The 20129-nt window shown below is 49.0% G+C and overlaps 2 protein-coding genes across 11 annotated transcripts in view; both read left to right on the top strand.

The window, feature by feature from the left end:
* Positions 1-8186, top strand: part of OSCP1 (organic solute carrier partner 1) — a 36403-nt gene extending 28217 nt beyond the window's left edge. For 3 of the 4 annotated variants that reach the window (XM_021095954.1, XM_021095952.1, XM_021095955.1), the window contains 5 exons: positions 267-395; positions 1910-1979; positions 3836-3975; positions 6137-6200; positions 6412-8186. In XM_021095954.1, the coding sequence (XP_020951613.1) occupies positions 267-395; positions 1910-1979; positions 3836-3975; positions 6137-6200; positions 6412-6528 (520 nt within the window). In that variant the 3' untranslated portion in view covers positions 6529-8186. The remainder of the gene's footprint in view (positions 1-266; positions 396-1909; positions 1980-3835; positions 3976-6136; positions 6201-6411) is intronic. The other variant, XM_021095953.1, reaches the window with a different exon arrangement.
* Positions 12424-19389, top strand: LSM10 (LSM10, U7 small nuclear RNA associated). Of its 7 annotated transcripts, none has more exons than XM_021095948.1 (3): positions 15583-15768; positions 15928-16078; positions 18643-19389. In XM_021095948.1, the coding sequence occupies exon 3, from the start codon at positions 18666-18668 to the stop codon at positions 19029-19031; it is 366 nt and encodes a 121-aa protein (XP_020951607.1). In that variant the 5' UTR covers positions 15583-15768; positions 15928-16078; positions 18643-18665; the 3' UTR covers positions 19032-19389. The 7 variants fall into 7 exon arrangements, with proteins under 7 accessions (XP_020951602.1, XP_020951608.1, XP_020951605.1 ...); XM_021095944.1 differs by having other exon boundaries at positions 15601-15683; XM_021095943.1 differs by lacking the exons at positions 15583-15768; positions 15928-16078 and adding an exon at positions 12424-12446.

The following is a 20129-nucleotide window of genomic DNA, read 5'->3' as shown; positions in this document are numbered from 1 at the left end:
AAGCAAACCACCCATTTCTCTAGGAAGTATTTCCTTATCTACTGGATGATTACTGTGAGGATGCATAAGACAATAATGCTCTAAAGTGCTACCCAGCACCCAGCACATACCATGTATTCAATAAATTTTATTATTATTATTGTGTTACTAGCATTACCTCAAGCAGCATCTTTATCTTGAAGCAGTGCATAGTACAGAGAATAAAGAAGCCTCTGGGACTCCCCCAGCTTGGAGAACATGTCGTCACATCTTATTTTATATTGTAGAATGTTCAACCACAAAGGCGAAGAAGTGAGGAAGGCAGAATTCAAGCACGGTGGAAGCTATGTTGCTGCCCCCAAAGAAGGGTCTTTTGAACTTTATGGAGACCGAGTCCTGAAACTGGGAACTAACATGTAAGCAAATTCTCCCTCCCCAAATGAATTCGAGTCTCTCATTTAAACAACCAGCTTGGGGAGTTCCCATCATGGCGCAGTGGAAACAAATCCGACTAGGAACCATGAAGTTGACGGTTCGATCCCTGGCCTCGCTCAGTGGGTTAAGAATCCAGCATTGCCGTGAGCTGTGGTATAGGTCGCAGACACGGCTTGGATCTGGCATTGCTGTGGCTGTGGCGTAGGCCAGCAGCTGTAGCTCCAATTGGACCCCTAGCCTGGGAACCTCCATATGCCACAGGTGCGACCCTAAAAAGACAAAAAAATAAAAATAAAAAAATAAACTATGTGCATCTTATTTAAAAAAAAAAAAAAAGAAAAGAGGAGTTCCCTTTGAACCTGACCTTTATGAATCTGACCTCTAGCCTGGGCCATATACTGCAGGTGTGGCCTTAAAAAAAAAAAAGAAAGAAAAAGAAAAGAAAAAAAAGATAATTTTATTTTTTTATTATTTTTAATGATTTTTATTTTTTCCATTATAGTTGGTTTACAGTGTTCTGTCAATGTTCTCCTGTACAGCAAAGTGATGCAGTCACACACACACGCACATATACATTCTTTTTCTCACATTATCCTCCATCATGCTCCATCACAAGTGACTAGATATAGTCCCCTGTGCTATACAGCAGGATCTCATTGCTTATCCATTCCAAATGCAAGTTTGCATCTTTTAACCCCAGACCCATAGTCCATCCCACTCCCTCCCCCTCCCCCTCCCCCTTGGCAACCACAAGTCTCTTCTCCAAGTCCATGAGTTTCTTTTCTGTGGAAAGGTTTGTTTGTGCCATATATTAGATTCCAGATATAAGTGATTTCTTATGGTATGTTTGCCTTTCTCTTCCTAACTTACCTCACATAGTATGAGAGGCTCTAGTTCCATCCATGTTGCCGCAAATGGCGTTATTTTGTTCTTGGCTGAGTAGCAATGAATAATTTTAAATATCCATGCAAGAGAACTAACCGAAATCTTTGTTGCAAGGGAGATCCAAAAGGGTTTGGCCTTCATGTATGGATCGCTTTCTATTTTTTTTATTTTATTTTTTTGTCTTTTTCAGGCTGCACACGTAGCATAAACTAGGGATTGAATCAGAATGGTAGCTGCCAGCCTACACCGCAGCCACAGCAATGCCAGATCCTTAACCTACTGAGCAAGGCCAGAGATCGAACCCACATCCTCATGGATATCAGTCGGGTTTGTTACCACTGAGCCACAGCAGAACTCCTCCGATCACATTTTTTTCAGCGATACACATTGCTTTGTAAGAGGAAGCATTTCCACAGAGCGTCCCAGTGTTATGATTTGGGAAGAATCGAAATTTGAGTGGTTGACACCCACTTAGTTGTATTCTGTATTCCCAGCCCCTTTCTGGATGCTTTTTAATGCCTCAGCAGAAAAGCTATGCACTCTGTTTACATGTGAGAAGGAAATCCTGGTAAAAAGGGACAACGTTTTCATGGTTTTCTGTTGCCACCAGGTACAGTGTGAACCGGCCCGTGGAAACCCATATGTCCGGAGCATCGAAGAACGCAGCTGCACGGACGCAAGTAAGCTTCTGCCTCCCTTATGTGTCTTCCAAGTTTATTTCTAGATACAGAAATCTGGACGGGGAGAAGGGTGGGAACTCTAGATTTCAGAGCTGGTCAACATTATCCTCATTGTTTGCAAGCGTCTCCATTCCGCCTTACCAGTACACAGGTTGTTAATTACGGCTCCTCATGGAGACTTCCAGCGATCTGACTAATTAGGTAATTTTAGGCTTGGCTCCACCACCATAATTAAACAGGAACCACACACCAGGACATGTGACACAGCATGGTGCCAGTGTTACAAGGCCCTCGGTTGCTGGGTTCAGCCCTTATGGGTATTCTGATCATCAAAACTCCCCTTTTCGATGCTTCCTTGAATACTGATGTAGAAGCTAAGTTCAAAATACGGTTTTGCGGACTTCCCTGGTGGCTCAGCCGGTTAAGGATCTAGCGTTGTCACTATGTGGCGTTGTCACGGCTATGGCGTGGGTTTGATCCCGGAATATTCAGTTATTCAGCAAACTTCTGTGGGCAAGGTACCCAGGCACAGAGCCGGTTTAGATGTGGTGTCATCCTGAAGTGGCTCATAGTCCTCTGGGAAAAGCCGCAATAAGAACAAATAACTATAACATGGCAGAAGAAAAGCTTGCTGGAGGAGTTCCTCTTGGGACTCAGCGGCAACCAACCCAACTGCTATCCAAGAGGACGCAAGTGTGATCTCTGGCCCTGCTCAGTGGGTTAGGAATCCAGCATCCTGAGCAGTGTTGTAGGTGGAAGACACAGTGTCATGTAGGTCGTAGGTCAAAGACGTGTCGAGTTCTGTGGCTGTGGCGTAGGCTGGCAGCTGCAGCTCGGATTTGACTCCTAGCCTGGGAACTTCCATATGCCGCAGGTTTGGCCCTAAAGAAAAAGAAAAGAAAAGCTCACTGGGCATTCTGAGTAAAGTGCTGTGTCAGAGCATGTGTCAGTGCTGTGTCTTGTCCAGGGGAGTAGGAGCAGGGGACAGGGAACAAGAAAGATTTTCCGAGGAGGTGAAGGAGGATAAGTCAGCATAGAAAGCCAGTACCAGTAAAGGCTCCTGGGGGCATAGTGTCTGGGGGAGGCGGGGAGGCAGCGCCCCACCCACGTGGCTAGATCCTAACACAATAGAGGCAGCGGCCAGAGATTCAACTGGTCAGAGCCGTGGGGCCCTGTTTCAGAAAGGGCTTAAACAATATGGATTCTATCCTTCAGGCAGGAGGCGGTGGCATGTGTCTCAAGCAAGGAAGAAGTGAGATGAGAACCGTAGTTCGGCTGGCAGCAGAGTGATGGAAGAGGCAAAGCTGGGGAAGGCTGGTTTAGAGAGCGCCAGTTGTGAGGAGGCGTGAAGCCTGCAGGGGGCGCAGGAGTTGAGGGAGGGAGCCACAGGCAGGAAAGGATTTCGGGGGTGTGTTTTCATGGATCACCACCTGAGGGCAGTGTGGTAGGTCCTTGGACCTGGAGCCTTCACCCAGGCGGCTTACAAAGGCTGGGGGAACTAGAAGGCCTGAAGAGGAAGCAGCTTGCTTCTCCTTCAGGGAGGAAAGCTGTTTTTTGTTTGATTCTTTCTGTTTCTGTTTTGAGGAGAATGGGGGTCCCTGGGGCCTTCCGCCCATCTTGAAAGAGTGCAACTCTCTGATCTGTCGCTTTGCTAGCGTCCCTCTGCTTCTGGCATGGATTATTTCTTTTTTGGTTAAGCCTGTTTTCTCTGCTTCATTTGGGCCCAGTTCTTCCCAGAAATCATTGAAACAGTTATTGTTTTGCCCTGTTCTGTAATTCCACCCTGGGTCTCTGGGTTCTCAGCAGGAAATGTGATCCCCTTCGTGTGGCTAAAAATCATGAAATTGTTTCTGCAGGAATACACTGCTCCAAACCCTCTTGCTAAAGAAGAGCTGAATCTCTTGGCCAGGCTGATGGGAGGGATGGAAATTAAGAAACCCTGTGGCCCTGAGTCAGGATTCCGGTTGAATCTCTTCACCACTGATGAAGAGGAGGAGTATGTGTCAAACCTGTTTCTTTAAAGACATATGCAAAAATCCTCAGTGTGATAAGAATCAAAAAATAACCATTGTGTGGCGTTCCCACCACGGCTCAGCAGTAAAGAACTCGACTAGTATCCATGAGGATGCTGCTTTGATCGCTGGCCTCACTCACTGGGTTAAGGATCTGGCGTTGCTGTGGCTGTGGCGTAGGCCAGCAGCTGCAGCTTCAATTTAACCCCTAGCCTGGGAACCTCCATATGCCGCAGGTGTGGCCTTTAAAAAAACAGTAATTAATAACCATTGTAAACCAGTAACACTCATAGACATAAAGATCACAAACCAAATACCGGCCAATTCAATAACTTAGTTAAAGAAGAATCCAGTGGTATTCAATAGCCTGAACCTTCTGGAGACCTTCCAAAAATAGTTCTAATGTTTTATTGAGCAAAGCACAGTTCAGCAAGAGAACTGGAAGTCCAGATAATCATATGAAGAAAAGACTGTTGAGGAGTTCCCATTGCGGTTCAGCAGAAACAAATCTGACTAACATCCGTGAGGACACAGGTTCGATCCCTGGCCTCACTCCGTGGGTTAAGGATCTGGCATTGCTGCGAGCTGTGGTGAAGATTGCAGATTCAGCTCAGATCTGGCGTTGCTGTCGCTGTGGTGTAGGCCAGCGGCTACAGCTCCAATTTGACTCCTAGCCTGGGAATCTCCATGTGCCACGGGTGCGGCCCAAAGAAAAAGAAAAGACTGTTAAGAAACTAGAGGGTGGAGTTCCTGCTGTGGCACAACGGGAACGGCAGCATCTCTGCAGTGCCAGGACATAGGTTTGATCCCCAGCCCAGTACAGCACAGTGGGTTAGAGGATCCTGAGTTGCCACAGCTGTGGTATAAATTGCACATCCAGCTCAGATCTGATCCCTGGCCTGGGAACTCCATATGCTGCTGGGAAACAAAAAAAGAAAGAAAGGAAGAAAGGAAGGAAGGAAGGAAGAAGGAAGGAAGGAAGGAAGGAAAGAAGGAAGGAAAGAAAGAAAGAAAGAAAGAAAGAGCAGAAGGAGGTCAAAGCATGATGTCTTTGGGATTAGACAGTCTCCCCCAAACCAACAGCAGTAGTCATTCACCAAGACTTGTACAGTGCTTTACAGTTTACAGAGCACTTTGGCATTCATTATGTCTTGTGACCCTCCTCAGAACCAAATATGTTTGAGGTGGGTGTTCTTTCTATTTCCGTCTCCATTGAGGTGATAGGTACTGTGGTAAGTGTGGGGACCCAAAAATGGAGCATAAGACCTGGAGTCTGTCCTTAGCGTCATAGAAACATGAACAGGTGCACAGGTCATTCTGGTGCCATGTCATGCATTCTCTAATGGAGGACGCGGCAGCTGACTTTGCACCGGTGGATTGAAGGAGTTGGCAACTGAGCTGGGTCTTGGAGTTTGCCAAGCAGAGGAAGGGGAAAAACATTCTTGGCAGAGTTTAGTATGTGCAAAGGCACAGAGGCAAAAAAGGACTTGACTTCCTGGGTGCATTTGTTGGATGCGGATAGGGTAGGAAGCTGAAGGGAAAGAGCAGAAGGTGAATCAGAAAAAGTAGGTTGGGAGTTCCCATCGTGGCACAGTGGTTAACGAATCCGATTAAGAACCATGAGGTTGTGGGTTCGATCCCTGGCCTTGCTCAGTGGGTTGGGGATCTGGCGTTGCCGTGAGCTGTGGTGTAGGTTGCAGACGTGGCTCGGATCCCGCATTGCTGTGGCTCTAGCGTAGGCCGGTGACTATGACTCCGATTAGACCCCTGGCCCGGAATCGGCCCTAGAAAAGGCAAAAAGACAAAAAAAGAAAAAAACCAAAAAAAAAAAAAGAAAAAGTAGGTTGTTGGGAGTTCCCGTTGTGGCTCAGCAGTAATGAACCCACCTAGTATCCATGAGGATGAGGGTTCGATCCCTGGCCTCGCCCAGTGGGTTAAAGGATCTGGGGTTGCCTTGAGCTGTGGTACAGGCTGCAGACATGGCTCGTATCCTTCATCGAGGTGGCTCTGGTGTCGGCCAGCAGCTACAGCTCTGGTTCAACCCCTAGCCTGGGAACTTCCATATGCCGAGGATGCAGCCCTAAAAAGACAAAAAAGAAAAAAAAAATCCTGACCTTTGACCCATTTCTCTACCATCTTGGGCAGACAAGCAGCGCTATCCAGGCCAGAAGAGTTATCCTATGAAGTTATCAACATCCAAGCTACTCAGGTGAGTGCAGGGGATTCCGTAAGTCAAATCTCGTCGCCCTCGTCATCTTGTAATAACCTTGAACTCCAAAGGCCCTCCCTTCTCCTCTCTAATCAGCATGTAATATAGTCCCTATTCTGACAAACAGGCAGGGAACTAAAATTATCTACTCGTTGCACAAAGAGGCCGTGGTGGCGACACATCCTCCTCCCACCTCTCCCTTCTCTCACAGGACCAGCAGAGGAACGAAGAGCTGGCTCGGATCATGGGGGAGTTTGAGATCACAGACCCGCCGAGCCGGAGCGCCAGCAAGGGTGATGATTTGCTTGCCATGATGGATGAGTTATAGCCGTGCTGACCAGGCACCTCCTTCTCCCTCCGGAGAGGCTGCTGGAGGAGGACCCTGGACTCCCCGGGGAACCAGATGCTGCTGCTAGTTTTCTACTGATGAAGCCTTTACCTCTTGTTCCTGTTTATGTCTGAACCAACTGTGCGGTTCTCCCCCAGGGAGCAAGCACTCTCTCTGGAAGGCCCGCCCATGTACTTATTTTCAGCAAAGTATATTCTGGCTTTTAAAGTGGACCTTTCCTATTTTCTTTCTGGTTTTAGGACCATCATTCAAAGCATCCAGAGCCATGGGTTCAAGCCCAGGTGTCAGTTAAGAGGGAGCTCCTGTTGCAGTTTTCAATGACAGCTTTGCTCAGGGGACCTAGCAAAGGGGACCTAGACCAGAGAGAGGCCTGTGAGTTGTCACGAAACTCCAGAGCTCTCTGGAATGTATTCTGCCTTGGGAGTTTGACCTAAGTGGAAAAGGCGGTTGCCTCAAACAGTGGGGTCCCAGATTCGACAGCCCTCCTCTCTCTGGCACCCTGGGAGCTGTCACCTCAGAGGCAGAGTAAGCAAGGCCATGATGGGGAATTCTGGCCGGCCCCTCGCAGAGCCCCTGGGCGTCTGTAGGTCTCCACACATACCTCCATCCATATGTGGTGTGGGCTTATCCCGAATGGAAATGCATACGAAGGAAATAGTTTGCTTTTTAGTGTGATGTGTCCTCCTTGCCCCCAGAGTCTTTCTCTGCCACTTAGTATTCTTGCCTTTTAAAGACACCCAACATGCTGTGCCATGACACCCATCTCCTCTGCTTCGCCATCAGTGGCCAAGCAGAGCCTTGAGTTGGATGTACCACTTTCCCTTCCGGGTCCCAGAGGAGTTACTTCCCTTGGCAGGATGCCAAGTCTAATTGGGATCCATGAGACCTATCTTAGGGCAGGGCTGCCCTCATTGCTTCAGGAAGGAGGCTCGCCCTCCATCTCATCCTCATCCTGGACTAAGGCCACTGTCTGGCTGATGCTTGGAGCCAGCCAGCATCCAGAGGTCCAGGTCCATTCCATCCTATGGAAAGAATGTCCAGAATGGCAGAGGGCAGGAGAGAAACTCAGCTGAGCTGGTCATTGCCTAAGAATGAGCCAACCACCGGGACCACCCGGGACCCTGGCAAACCTGGCAAGAGAAGAAACCAACATATTTCTGGGATGAGGCCCAGGGTACCTGTCCTTTAGTTCATCTGAGGTATAGGGTTTGATGCAGAAGGATTTATTAATCGCTCAGTAAATGTTAGTTGCTTCCTACCCATGAAAGGGATACTTCCTTACCCACAAAAGCTCCCAAAAGGTCCACTGGGGAGGAAAAGCATAGCAGGCTGCAAACCACTCCTTACAGACTTACAGAGCGCCTTCTGTTTTAGTCTCTTTTAAGCAACATGGCCACCACTTGGGGTGGCCTGATGGGTGACCATGAAGGGGAAGGCTCTGTCCTGAATCTGGCTGCCACCGCACTGCCACAAACCCAAACTTCATTGTCGGCTCCGAGCCTGTCCTGGTCCTTGGAGGTGGGCCACAGCCACGGGGAAGCAGCCTCCTCCCTCCGCCTACCCCAGAGCCGCGCTGACGATTTCAAACGCATCTGTTCTCGCAGTGAATAAACAAGATACAGATCTTTGGTAAGACAGCCTGGGGATGAGGCAATCTTTGAGTTTCATGTATCTAGACTTGCACAAATGTTAACGAAAACAGGTTTATGTGCCTGGTGGTTCAGGACACCCAGAGAAGGCAGGGGAGTCGGGAGGGGGAAGAGGGAAGAGAAGACAAGGGGTTACTGAGGCAAGAATGTGGGCTGAGTACTGACAAGACGTCCGTGTTCACTTAAAACCAGGCCCTGGGGTCTGAGGGTGTCCCACACTAGTGCCCAGTGCACCCCAAGGGAAGGTGCACCACAGTCCCCATCCCTGCCCCAAATTCACCCTGGCATCTGTCTCGGGCAGGTGCCTTCCCCGAGCCTCAGTTTCCTCATCTGTATGAAAGGAAAGGAACTAGTTTGTAGACTCCAAGCCGGCTTGCCCAGCTAAGCTGCTGAGCTAACACATTCTAGGTCTCACCCAGGTGGGATCTGAGAATGGAATTTTTACCCATGCCACCCCCCACCTCACCCCCCACTCCATGCTTTGGTGGTATATCTGCTCTCTTTCTTTTTTTTTTTTTGTCTTTTTGCCTTTTCTAGGGCCACTCCCACAGCATATGGAGGGTCCCAGGCTAGGGGTCTAATTGGAGCTGTAGCCACCAGTCTCTGCCAGAGCCACGGCAACATGGGATCCGAGCCACGTCTGCGACCCATACCACGGCCCACGGCAACGCCGGATCCCTAACCCTCTGAGGAAGGCCAGGGATCGAACCCGCAACCTCATGGTTCCTAGTCAGATTCATTAACCACTGAGTCACAATGGGAACTCCCCACCTCTTTTCAAATGAGGATGTCAAGTTGTATTCCTAAGGCCAGTGGCAATTATTCTGGATTATTCGATTACACCCCCCACCACTCCACAGACACACCTACTCTACAGTCTTTTTGTTTCAGGGCTGTGGTGCCTCTGCCAACAAAAACAACATTACTTTCTCCGTCAGGTCCCCAAACCACATGACACCCTAGTTCCATTAGGCCTAGTGAGGCCACATCAGTAGCACAGCCTCGGAAGAGCTGGGCGCACACCCAGGCCTCCTGACTCCTAGATGCTCATTTGCTTCAGGTCTCTTGACCTCCTTTTATCTTTATAAAACTCCCAACTTCCTCTAGAAACTTTGGGGCTGGAGTTCCCGTCGTGGCTCAGCGGAAACGAATCTGACTAGCATCCACGAGGATACAGGTTCGATCCCTGGCCTCGCTCAGTGGGTTAAGGATCTAGCATTACTATGAGCTGTAGTGTAGGTCGCAGATGCAGCTTGGATCCTACACTGCTGTGGCTGTGGCTGTGGTGTAGGCCAGTGGCTACAGCTCCAATTCAACCCCTAGCCTGGGAACCTCCGTATGCCTCCGGTGCAGCCCTAAAAGACATAAAAAAAAAAAAAGAAAAAGAAAGTTTGGGGCTGACAGTTTTTCTTTTCTTTTTTTTTTTTTTTTTTTGTCTTTTGTCTTTTTTGTTGTTGTTGTTGTTGCTATTTCTTGGGCCGCTCCCGAGGCATATGGAGGTTCCCAGGCTAGGGGTTGAATCGGAGCTGTAGCCACCAGCCTACGCCAGAGCCACAGCAACGCGGGATCCGAGCCGCGTCTGCAACCTACACCACAGCTCACGGCAACGCCGGATCGTTAACCCACTGAGCAAGGGCAGGGACCGAACTCGCAACCTCATGGTTCCTAGTCGATTCGTTAACCACTGAGCCACGACGGGAACTCCAGTTTTTCTGTGTGTTCAAAAGATATCCTGCGCAGGTTCAGTCACAGCTGAGAAGCTAATACCTGTGCCCTGTGCTCTCCCCACCTTCTCTCTACCTCGGCACATCTTTTATCTGTTTCAAACCTACCCAGTCCCCTTTCTGCACCTCACCGAGTGGCGGCTGAGGCGCTCCATCCAGCTCTCCAGCCCACTCCCACGCCGTGGCCTCTGCTCCCCAGGGCCTCCTTCCCTCACTCACCAGCTCTCCAGGCTTCAGTGCGCCTCGCCTTCCTCCCTTCTGCTCCCATAGCTCCTGTCACACCACACGTCCCTCCTCTGTCTCCAGGCCCTAAGTCGTATGAATTTCTGATCACGCCTTTTCTCTCCCCGGGGACTTCTGACTGAGGATCGTAGCCTTTTTTTTGCCTTTTGAGGGCTACATCTGCGGCATATGGAGGTTCCCAGGCTAGGGGTCGAATCAGAGCTGTAGCTGCTAGCCTACACCACAGTCACAGCAACAGGGGATCCTTAACCCACTGAGCGAGGCCAGGGATCGAACCTACAACCTCATGGTTACTAGTCGGATTCATTTCTGCTGTGCCACAATAGAAACTCCCATAGCCTTTTTAAAAAGTCTGTCTGAATGGCCAGGGCCATGGCTGGAGGATCCTTATTTCGTCCCTGGCGTTTCCCCCCATCTTCATTCCTACCTCATCTCTCTCTCACTCCATTTCTCACTCTTACCCTGTCATTACTCCCACTCCAGTGCTGACCAAACGTTTTGTGTCCTGCAGTGCTTAGTTTGCATTCTTCTGCAGATTGTTTTGCATCACTTTTTTTTAGAAAGGCCATTACTTTTTTTTTTCTTTCTTTGTCTTTTTAGGGCCACACCTGCAGCATATGGAGGTTCCCAAGTTAGGGGTCGAATCGGAGCTGCAGCTGCGGACCTGCACCACAGCACAGCAACACCAGATCTGAGCCGCGTCTTTGACCTACACCACAACTCACAGTTACACCAGATCCTTAACCCACTGATCAAGGCCAGAGGGCAAATTGTCATCCTCGTGGATAGTAATGGGGTTCATTACTGCTGAGCCACGACAGGAACTCCAAGGCCATTACTTTTAACCATAACTATTAACTTGCAAATCTGTGTCCCCCTCACCTGGTCTGCAGGCTCACTTTCCCAGAGATGTTCCATCACGTCACGCGTAGACTGATGTCATTTTTATTTATTCAGGACATTTACTTCACTTTCAAAGGGCATGAAAAAACTTTTTTTGGCCACCCCACAGCCTATGGAGTTCCTGGGTCAGGGATCAGATCTGAGCTACAGTTGCAACCTATGCCACAGCTTCGGCAACACTGGATCCTTTAACCCACTGTGCCAACCCAGGGATCAAACCTGTGCCCTCGCACTGGAGAGGCACCACCAATGCTGTGGCGCCACAGCAGGAACTTTTAAAATATAATATAAAGACAGTTCTCCATAGAAAGGCACCAGAAGCAATGGGTAGAAGTTACCCCAAACTTCCCAGCAAAGGAGTACAACACCTGGCAGAGGAGGGAGTTGCTGGCCCCTGGGTCTCGGGCCATGTTAGGGGAGCATCTTCAGGCTGCTGGAGAGGGGATTTGCACCCCGGATGGCAAGCTGGAACAGGATTCTCTCAGGATCCTGTGTTCCTCTGACAGTTTGGAAATAGAACCACGGCACAGCTCATCAAAAGGGAACAGAAATATTCAAGACTCCTGAAATGAACTCAATTCAAGTGGGCCCTAGACCGGGTTTGAGGTTGCAAAAAATCGAAACTAATTCTGGCTGCTTAGCTGGGAAAAGAATCTACTGAAAGGGCTTTGGCAACTCCCAGCTGACAGGAAGTCCGAAGGGCCATGGGAAAATGGCCAGGAACCAAGGAAGGGCAGGCAGCACAGGGAAGCACTCCAGCCCCAGCAGCAACCCCAGGAATGAGGTGCCAGATGACACAGGCACCAGGACGGAGCCCAAACAGTTCCTGCTGGTTCATGTCACTCGCTTCAGACTTAGAATCTGATAATGCCTGAGTTTAGGTCACCAGCCAGCCTTTGAAGGAGGGATTGGACCTCCTATCTATAGAATAAAGCAGAGCGGATCCCAGCAGATGGAGCAGGCTAGCGAAGGCAGAGACAAGGATGCAGGGCTTGTCTGGGGGTTGCTGAGGGGCTGAGTCTGACTAGAAAGGAGTCTAATTTTAGTGTGTATTGTTAGACAGGCAGATTCCCAGGCTCCATTTCTGATTCAATAGGTATGGGGTTAGTTTAACAAGCATTCTAGATAATGTTAAGGCAAATGGTTTCCATACACACCTTAAGAAACACTGGATGGAGAGGCATTCTCTTATGGCCCAGTAGGTTAAGGATCCAGCATTGTTGCTGTAGCATCTTGGGCCGCTGCTGTCTCATGGGTTTGATCCCTGGCCCAAGAACGCCTCGAGAGTGGCAAAAGGAAATGAAGAAAGGGAGGGAGGGAAGAAGGGAGACTGGTTGGAAAGTCTACACAGAGAACCTAAAGGAGATCCAGCTAAGAGGTAGGTTGGAACCAAATCGATGTCAATATTGGAGACTATTCTGCTAGTGAATTGCTTTTTATTTATTTATTTACTTTTTTGTCTTTTTTGCTGTTGTTGTTGTTGCTATTTCTTGGGCCGCTCCCGCGGCATATGGAGATTCCCAGGCTAGGGGTCGAATCGGAGCTGTAGCCACCAGCCTACTCCAGAGCCACAGCAACGCGGGATCCGAGCCGCGTCTGCAACCTACACCACAGCTCACGGCAACGCCAGATCGTTAACCCACTGAGCAAGGGCAGGGACCGAACCCGCAACCTCATGGTTCCTAGTCGGATTCGTTAACCACTGCACCACGACGGGAACTCCGTGAATTGCTTTTTAATTTTTTCTTAGCAGGTGAATTAAGTTCATAGGTGTACTTTGTTTGCAAAGGCTCATGGGACACCCAAACCAGTAAGATGGCTTTTGTAATGAATTAAATGAGAAAACGAGTCTCAACTAGAATAGCAGCAGTCAGAATAAAAAGGCAAGAATGGGAGACCTCATGGCTTGGTGGGTTGGAGATGCAGCATTGGTACTACTGTGGCTCAGGCTATTGCTGTCGCTTGGGTTCAGTCCCTGGCCTGGGAACTTCCACATGCCAAGAGTGTGGCCAAAGAAAAAAAAGTGGGAGACAAATTTCAAGGAATTTTCAAGGCTCAGTGACTGTGACAGGTGTAGGGGAATCAAGAAATGACAGAAGTTGGAATTCCCATTGTGGCTCAGTGGGTTAAGAACCTGACATTGCGAGGATGCAGGTTCATCATTGGCCTTGCTCAGTGGGTTAAGGATCCAGTGTTGCCAAAAGCTGCAGTGGAGGTTGAAGCTGCAACTCTGATTCTCAACCCCCAGCCTGGGAACTTCCATATGCTGCAGGTGTGGCCTTTAAAACAATAAAAAGAAGTGATAGAAGTTATCAAGTTTATTCAAGGTGCCTGTCTTGGGTGGTTGAAAAATGGTGGTAGCAATCACAGAAATAGAATTCAGAGCAGCAACTCATTTGCAAAGGACTTGCTGAAGCTATGTTGCAGACATGCTGAGTTTCAAGTACCAGTGAGACTCATGGGAATAAGCAACAGATGGTTGGGAAACAGAGGTCTTCTGTGGAGCAGCCTGGGCAGGAGGTGCAGACAAGGGACTCAGCATGTAGGAGTTGTCAGCAAGGAGATACTTGACCAAGCAGGGAGCTGGGCTGGGAATATACCCCCAGAAAAAGCATATATGTTAGGGAGTAGAATGAAGTAGGGTTAAAAAAAAAATAGAGATAGAGGAGTTCCCATCATGGCACAGTGGTTAACAAATTTGACTAGGAACCATGGGGTTGCAGGTTCTATACCTGGCCTTGCTCAGTGGGTTAAGGAATATTCCATTGTGTATATGTACCACATCTTCTTGATCCACTCCTCTGTCGATGGACATTTAAGTTGTTTCCATGTCTTGGCTATTGAAAAGAGTGCTGCAATGAACATCGGAGTACATGTGTCTTTGCGAGTCATGGTGTTCTCTGGTTAGATGCCCAGGAGTGGGATTGCTGGATCAAATGGTAGTTCTAGTTTTAGTTTTCTGAGGAATCTCCATACTGTTTTTACAATCCCACCAACAGTGTAACAGGGTTCCTTTTTCTCCACACCCTCTCCAGCACTTATTGTTTGTAGACTTTTTGATGATGGCCATTCTGGCTGGTGTAAGGTGGTACCTCATAGTGGTTTAGATTTGCATTTCTCTAATAATGAGTGAAACTGAACATCTTTTCATGTGTTTTTTGGCCATCTGTATGTCTTTTTTTGGAGAATTGTCTGTTTTGATCTTCTGCCCGTTTTTTGATGGGGTTGTTTTTTTTTTTGGTATTGAGCTGAAGAAGGTGTTTATAAATTTTGGAGATGAATCCCTTGTCAGTTGATTCATTTGCAAAGATTTTCTCCCATTCTGTGGGTTGTCTTTTTGTGTTATTTAGGGTTTCCTTTGCTGTGCAGAAACTTTTCAGTTTAATTAAGTCCCATTTGTTTATTTTTGTTTTTATTGTCATTACTCTAAGAGGTGGATCTGAGAAGATGTTGCTGTCATTTATGTCAGAGAGCGTTTGGCCTATGTTTTCCTCTAAGAGTTTTATGGTATCTGGTCTTATATCTAGGTCTTTAATTCATTTGGAGTTTATTTTTGTGTATGGTGTTAGGGAGTGTTCTGATTTCATTCTTTTACATGTGGCTGTCCAGTTTTCCCAGCACCACTTATTGAACAAGCTGTCTTTTCTCCATTTCTTGCCTCCTTTGTCATAGATCAGTTGGCTGTAGGTGCGTGGGTTTAATTCTGGGCTTTCTATCCTGTTCCACTGATCTATATTTCTGTCTTTGTGTCAGTACTATACAGTTTTGATGATTGTTGCTTTGTAGTGTAGTCTGAAGTCTGGAGCCTGATTCCTCCAGCTCCATTTTTCCTGAAAAGTGTGTCTTTGTCTACTCTGGGTCTTTTGTGCTTCCAAATAAGCTTTGAAATATTTTGTTCAAGTTCTGTGAAAAATGGCCTTGGTAATTTGATAGGAATTGCATTGAATCTGTAGATTGCCTTAGTAATATAGTCATTTTGATAATATTAACTCTTGCAATCCAAGAGCATGGTATGTCCTTCCATCTATTTGTGTCATCTTTGATTCCTTTCATCAGTGTCTTACAGTTTTCAGAGCACAGGTCTTTTGACTCTTTAGGCAGGTTTACTCCTAGGTATTTTATTCTTTTGGATGCGACTATTTGTTTTCTTAAAGATTCCTTCGGCCTCCCTCCCCCAACTCCCCAACTCCCGGCACTTCCCCCAGTCCCCGCACGCGGTAGAATTAAGGGTCGTAACATCAGATCACGTCCAGAGCCTGGGAAGGGGCCCGGCACACGGTGAAGGCTTAGTAAATTCTCTGTCCAGGAAAGCGGAACACGCCTGCACGACGCCATTTCATGCAAGAGACTTGAGCATCCTGGGGTTTTGGTATCTGCGGGCGTCACGGAACTAAAGGAGGCGTGGGAAGGGACGAGTTGATTTGCTGAATAAAAGGATGAGTCCAAAGGAGAGTCCAATGATGTTATCCGGCACTCCGGGGCGCGAGTCGCGCGCCCGCGGCATTCTGGGGATTGTAGTTCCCGGCTCGCCGCCACCGGTGGCGGCACCGCGCGCGGCCCCGCTCTCGGTGCTCTGGGTGGATAGAGCGGCCTTGCTGTTGCCATGGTTTCGCAGGTCAGCCGGGCAAGGGAGGCCACCCAGCTAGGCGCCCGCTAGTTTCGGAGCCACGCGGAGCGGCACAGCGGAAGGAACCCTCGCGGTGTGTCCGGGGAGCCCGGGGCTGAGCGCAAGGGAGCCTGGAACTGCGGAGGCGGCGGGAGCGGGCCAAGCGTTTTCCTCCCGACCGCTGAGTGTAGCTCCTCTCCCAAACCCACTCCCACGCTCTGTGAGTAAAGGGTCGTTATCGTCCCCATTTTAGGAATTGGCCAACAGGCTTGAAGTGAAGTGCCTTGCTCGAGGTCGCCCCTCTAGGAAGTGGCCGAACCGGTACTCGAGCCCAAACGCGCCTCTTTGCGGTCGCTGTGCTGCCTCGGACCCTTGCTTGGCCGTCTACTCCTGGAAAAGCCCGGGTAGGATTGTTAGAGTCTTCTGGCCCAGCTCTTAGCCTCTCGTCAGTGGTGTAGGTAACTTTCCACACTTAATGCCGCCCCGCTCAGCCCTGTCGGATCCTGAGTGAGATCTTAAGGAAAGAAAAGAAAGTTCCATCACCTTGCACTCAGCGTCTGAAAATGGGGAATAGATAAAACAAAGTTACAGGAATACGGTATCAGGACATTCTGAAAGCAAAGGAAAATACGTTCAATGTGGTGAGAGTCTGTTAGCCTCGTTTCGTCTATGGTTTAACCCATGTGGAAACGGGTTCAGAGTTAAATAACCGTCCTAGGTTTATAGAGTGTGTGGTGGAGCAGAGCCTCCAACATAGGTTTCTCTACCTGCAAAACCTATGTGCTGGATGGTTGTATAACTATAAATATGGTAAAATTCATTGAGTTTAAAAATGAAAAAACAGGATTCCGTCGTGCCGCAGTGGTTAACGAATCCGACAGACATGAGGGGGTTCGGTCCTGGCTCATGGTACGATCCGCGTTGCGGACTGGGTAGGGCGCGGCCGATCCGCGGCGTGGCTGGCGGGGCACAGCTCCGATTAACCCTACTGGAACTCCATAGCCACGCCAAAAAACAACAAAAAAAAAAAAAAAAAAAAAAAAAAAAAAAAAAAAAGAAAAAACAAGATTCCGTGTATCACAGCAGAAACGAATCCGACCAGTATCCATGAGGATGCAGGTTGGATCCCTGGCCTGGCTTACTGGATTGGGGATCGGATCCCGTGTTGCCATGACTGGTGTAGGTCGCAGATGTGGCTCTAGTCCCATGTTGCTGTGGCTGTGGTGCAGGCGGCAGCTACAGCTCCCATTCAGCCTCTAGCCTGGGAACTTCCATATGCCGTGGGTACAGCCCTAAAAAAAAATAAAAAAAACAAAACTTATGTGCTATATATGCTGCCATTTCCTCTTTCAATCAGTTATCTAAATTTCTATTGGTAAGGTGGTGGCATGGTGTAGAACAGTCGTTCTGGGGCGGGAGTGGGGGCAGACCAGCAACATCAGCATTGACTGTCTTTACAAATGCACATTCTTGGGCCCCACCTCTGACTAAATTAGAAACTAGGAGGGCGGCTCATCAGTTTTTGGTGTAACACGTCCTCCAGGTGATTCGGGTGTGCACTAACTAATGTTTAAGAACTGGTGATTCACATAGGGGTCATGTTAAAATGCAGATTTTTTTTTTGCTTTTCAGGGCCACACCTAAGGCATATGGAAATTCCCAGGCTAGAGGTTGAATTTGGAGCTGCAGTTTGCGACCTACACCACAGCTCAGGACAACGCCAGATCCTTAACCCACTGATGGAGGCCAGGAATCGAACCCACATCCTCATGGATACTACTTTGGCTCCTTATCACTGTGCCACAATGCAGATTTTTTTTTTTTTTTTTTTTTTTTTGTCTTTTTGCCATTTCTTGGGCTGCTCCCGCGGCATATGGAGGTTCCCAGGCTAGGGGTCGAATCGGAGCTATAGTGCCGGCCTACGCCAGAGCCATAGAAACGCAGGATCCAAGCCGCGTCTGCAACCTGCACCACAGCTCACAGCAACGCTGGATCCTTAACCCATGAGCAAGGGCAGGGATCAAACCCGCAACCTCATGGTTCCTAGTCGGATTTGTTAACCACTGCGCCACGACGGGAACTCCCAAAATGCAGATTCTTTAAGTAGGTCTGGGGAAAGAAAAGATTCCTCATTTCCAACAAGTGCCTGGGTGATGCTGAAACTCCTGGTCCAGGGACCATACCTTGAGTAGCAAGGGTGTAAACTACACTAGTGGTTCTCAAGCTCGGATGCACATTAGAATTACCTGGGGAGCTTTTAAAAAAATAGGCTAGCTGGGCCCCACCCCTGACCAAATGAATCAGGACCTCTGGGGCATAATGGTCAGGTTAAAACTCAGCAGATGATTCAATAGTGAGGGTTCAGAACCACTGGTGTGGGGTTTGGAGTCAGGCAGGCATGGATTGGAATCCCAGCACCTCCACTTAGTTGATCTTGGACAAGTTGCTTAACTTCTCCTGGCCATATTTTCCTGGGTTTTAAAATGAGTATAAGTGACCCTTGGCTTGCAAGGCGGTATGAGGCTTCTATGAGGTGTGTACGTGAAGCACCTGGGGGTGCTCCATAGCCACAAAAATTGCCCATAGCTGGGCAGCCATGGGGAAGTCTGGGCTGGGGATTGTGTCCTAAAACCTGGAGGAGTTCCTGTCATGGCTCAGCAGTTAACAAATCTGACTAGTATCCATGAGGACGTAGGTTCAATCCCTGGCCTTGCTCAGTGGATTAAGGATCTGGCGTTGCCAAGAACTATAGTGTAGGTCACAGCTGAGGCTCAGATCCCGTGTTGCTGTGGCTGTGGCATAGGCCAGCAGCTGCAGCTCCAATGTGACCCCCAGCCTAGGAACCTCCATAGGCAGCGGGTGCGGCCCTAAAAAGCAAAAAATAAATAAAAATAAAACCTGGTGGAGGTGAGTTGGCAACTCCGGCCCTGAGCCTGCTACAGCTCCCCTCTGTCTGCCCCTCCCACAGCCAGCAGCCAGTGGTGTGGAAGAATGGCGGTGAGCCACTCAGTGAAAGAGCGGACCATCTCAGAGAACAGCCTGATCATCCTGCTGCAGGGCCTCCAGGGCCAGGTCACCACCGTGGACCTGCGGGATGAGAGTGTGGCCCGCGGACGCATAGACAACGTTGATGCCTTCATGAACATCCGCCTGGCCCAGGTCACCTATACGGACCGTTGGGGGCATCAGGTTGAGCTGGATGACCTCTTTGTGATGGGCCGGAATGTCCGTTACGTCCACATCCCTGATGACGTGAACATCACCGCGACCATCGAGCGGCAGCTGCAGGTCATCCATCGGGTGCGCAACTTTGGTGGCATGGGGCGCCGGGAATTTCCCTCCAAAAACTCTAAGTGAGCCTGTTCCCTCGGCCAGCCCTGGTCCCCGCCCCTGCCTGGTCCAGAGTTCTACTGAGCCAAAGCCTGTTCTCCCTCCCCGCCCAGAACCTGGGAAGGGAGCCGGGCCAGTCCAGAAACTGGTGTCTGACAGACATCCCCTGTCACCACTGCATTTTGCAGGGTCTCACCTCTCAGACTCACCCTGGGACCCAGAATTCTAGTTATCTGTTGTGGCCTTGGAGTAGGTGACAAGCCCCCCATGGGATCATTATTTATCTGAATCTCTGATTTACTGACTTAGGGAATCTGTCATATAGTTTTCACGCCTCTCCCAGTAAGGATTATTAAACGTGCTCGTGCTGAGCCTCTCCTGAGCATCCCTGTTTCTCTTGTAATTGTGTTTGTTTTCTCTGTCTCATGAAACTAAACTGGGATGCAGGTCCATGCCTTGTGTTGTAGGCTCTGTGTCAGTCCTGTGTCTCAGGGTGCTGGTGGCAAGCTTGGCTGCACATCGAAATCACCTGTTCCCCTAACATCTACTCAGATTTAATTGGTATGAGGTGTGACCTGGGCAGTGGGATTTTTTCTTTTTTTTATAAGTTTTCCCAGTGATGCTAATATACAACAAAGTTTGAGGATGTAGGAGAGGCCTTCAGTTTGGTCAGGTGGAAACTGACTTTTCTGTTCAAATCCCCTGTCCAAGAGGTTGTTAGTCTCATTGCTCTTTGCTGAGGTGGAGAGATGGAGTCATCCTGGGCCCTCCCCTCAAGTGTGGGAGCTGATCCAGCTGCAAGAAATCCGGCTCCAGGAGTTCCCGTTGAGGCTCAGCAGGTTTAAGAACCTGACTGGGGAGTTCCCTTTGTGGCTTGGCAGTTAATGAACCTGACTAGCATCCATGAGGATGTGGGATCGATGCCTGGCCTCGATCAGTGGGTTAAGGATCTGGCATTGCCAAGAGCTGTGGTGTAGGTCACAGACACAGCTCAGATCCAGCATTGCTGTGGCTGTGGCATAGGCCGGCAGCTACAGCTCCGATTGGACCCCTAGCCTGGGAACCTCCATAGGCTGCGGGTGCGGCCCTAAAAAGACAAAGACAAAAAAAAACACTTGACTAGGA

This window comes from Sus scrofa, chromosome 6 (genome assembly GCF_000003025.6).
Source record: "Sus scrofa isolate TJ Tabasco breed Duroc chromosome 6, Sscrofa11.1, whole genome shotgun sequence".
Taxonomy (NCBI): domain Eukaryota; kingdom Metazoa; phylum Chordata; class Mammalia; order Artiodactyla; family Suidae; genus Sus; species Sus scrofa.
The sequence above is the reverse complement of the archived record's forward strand: the minus strand, read 5'-3'. Positions and strand labels throughout refer to the sequence as shown.

What these genes read in the sequence shown, in the direction of transcription:
- LSM10 (XM_021095944.1), top strand. An exon ending in CTACTCCTGGAAAAGCCCGG is followed by an intron (nt 16,079 to 18,642) that starts GTAGGATTGTTA and finishes CCCCTCCCACAG; the next exon opens with CCAGCAGCCAGTGGTGTGGA.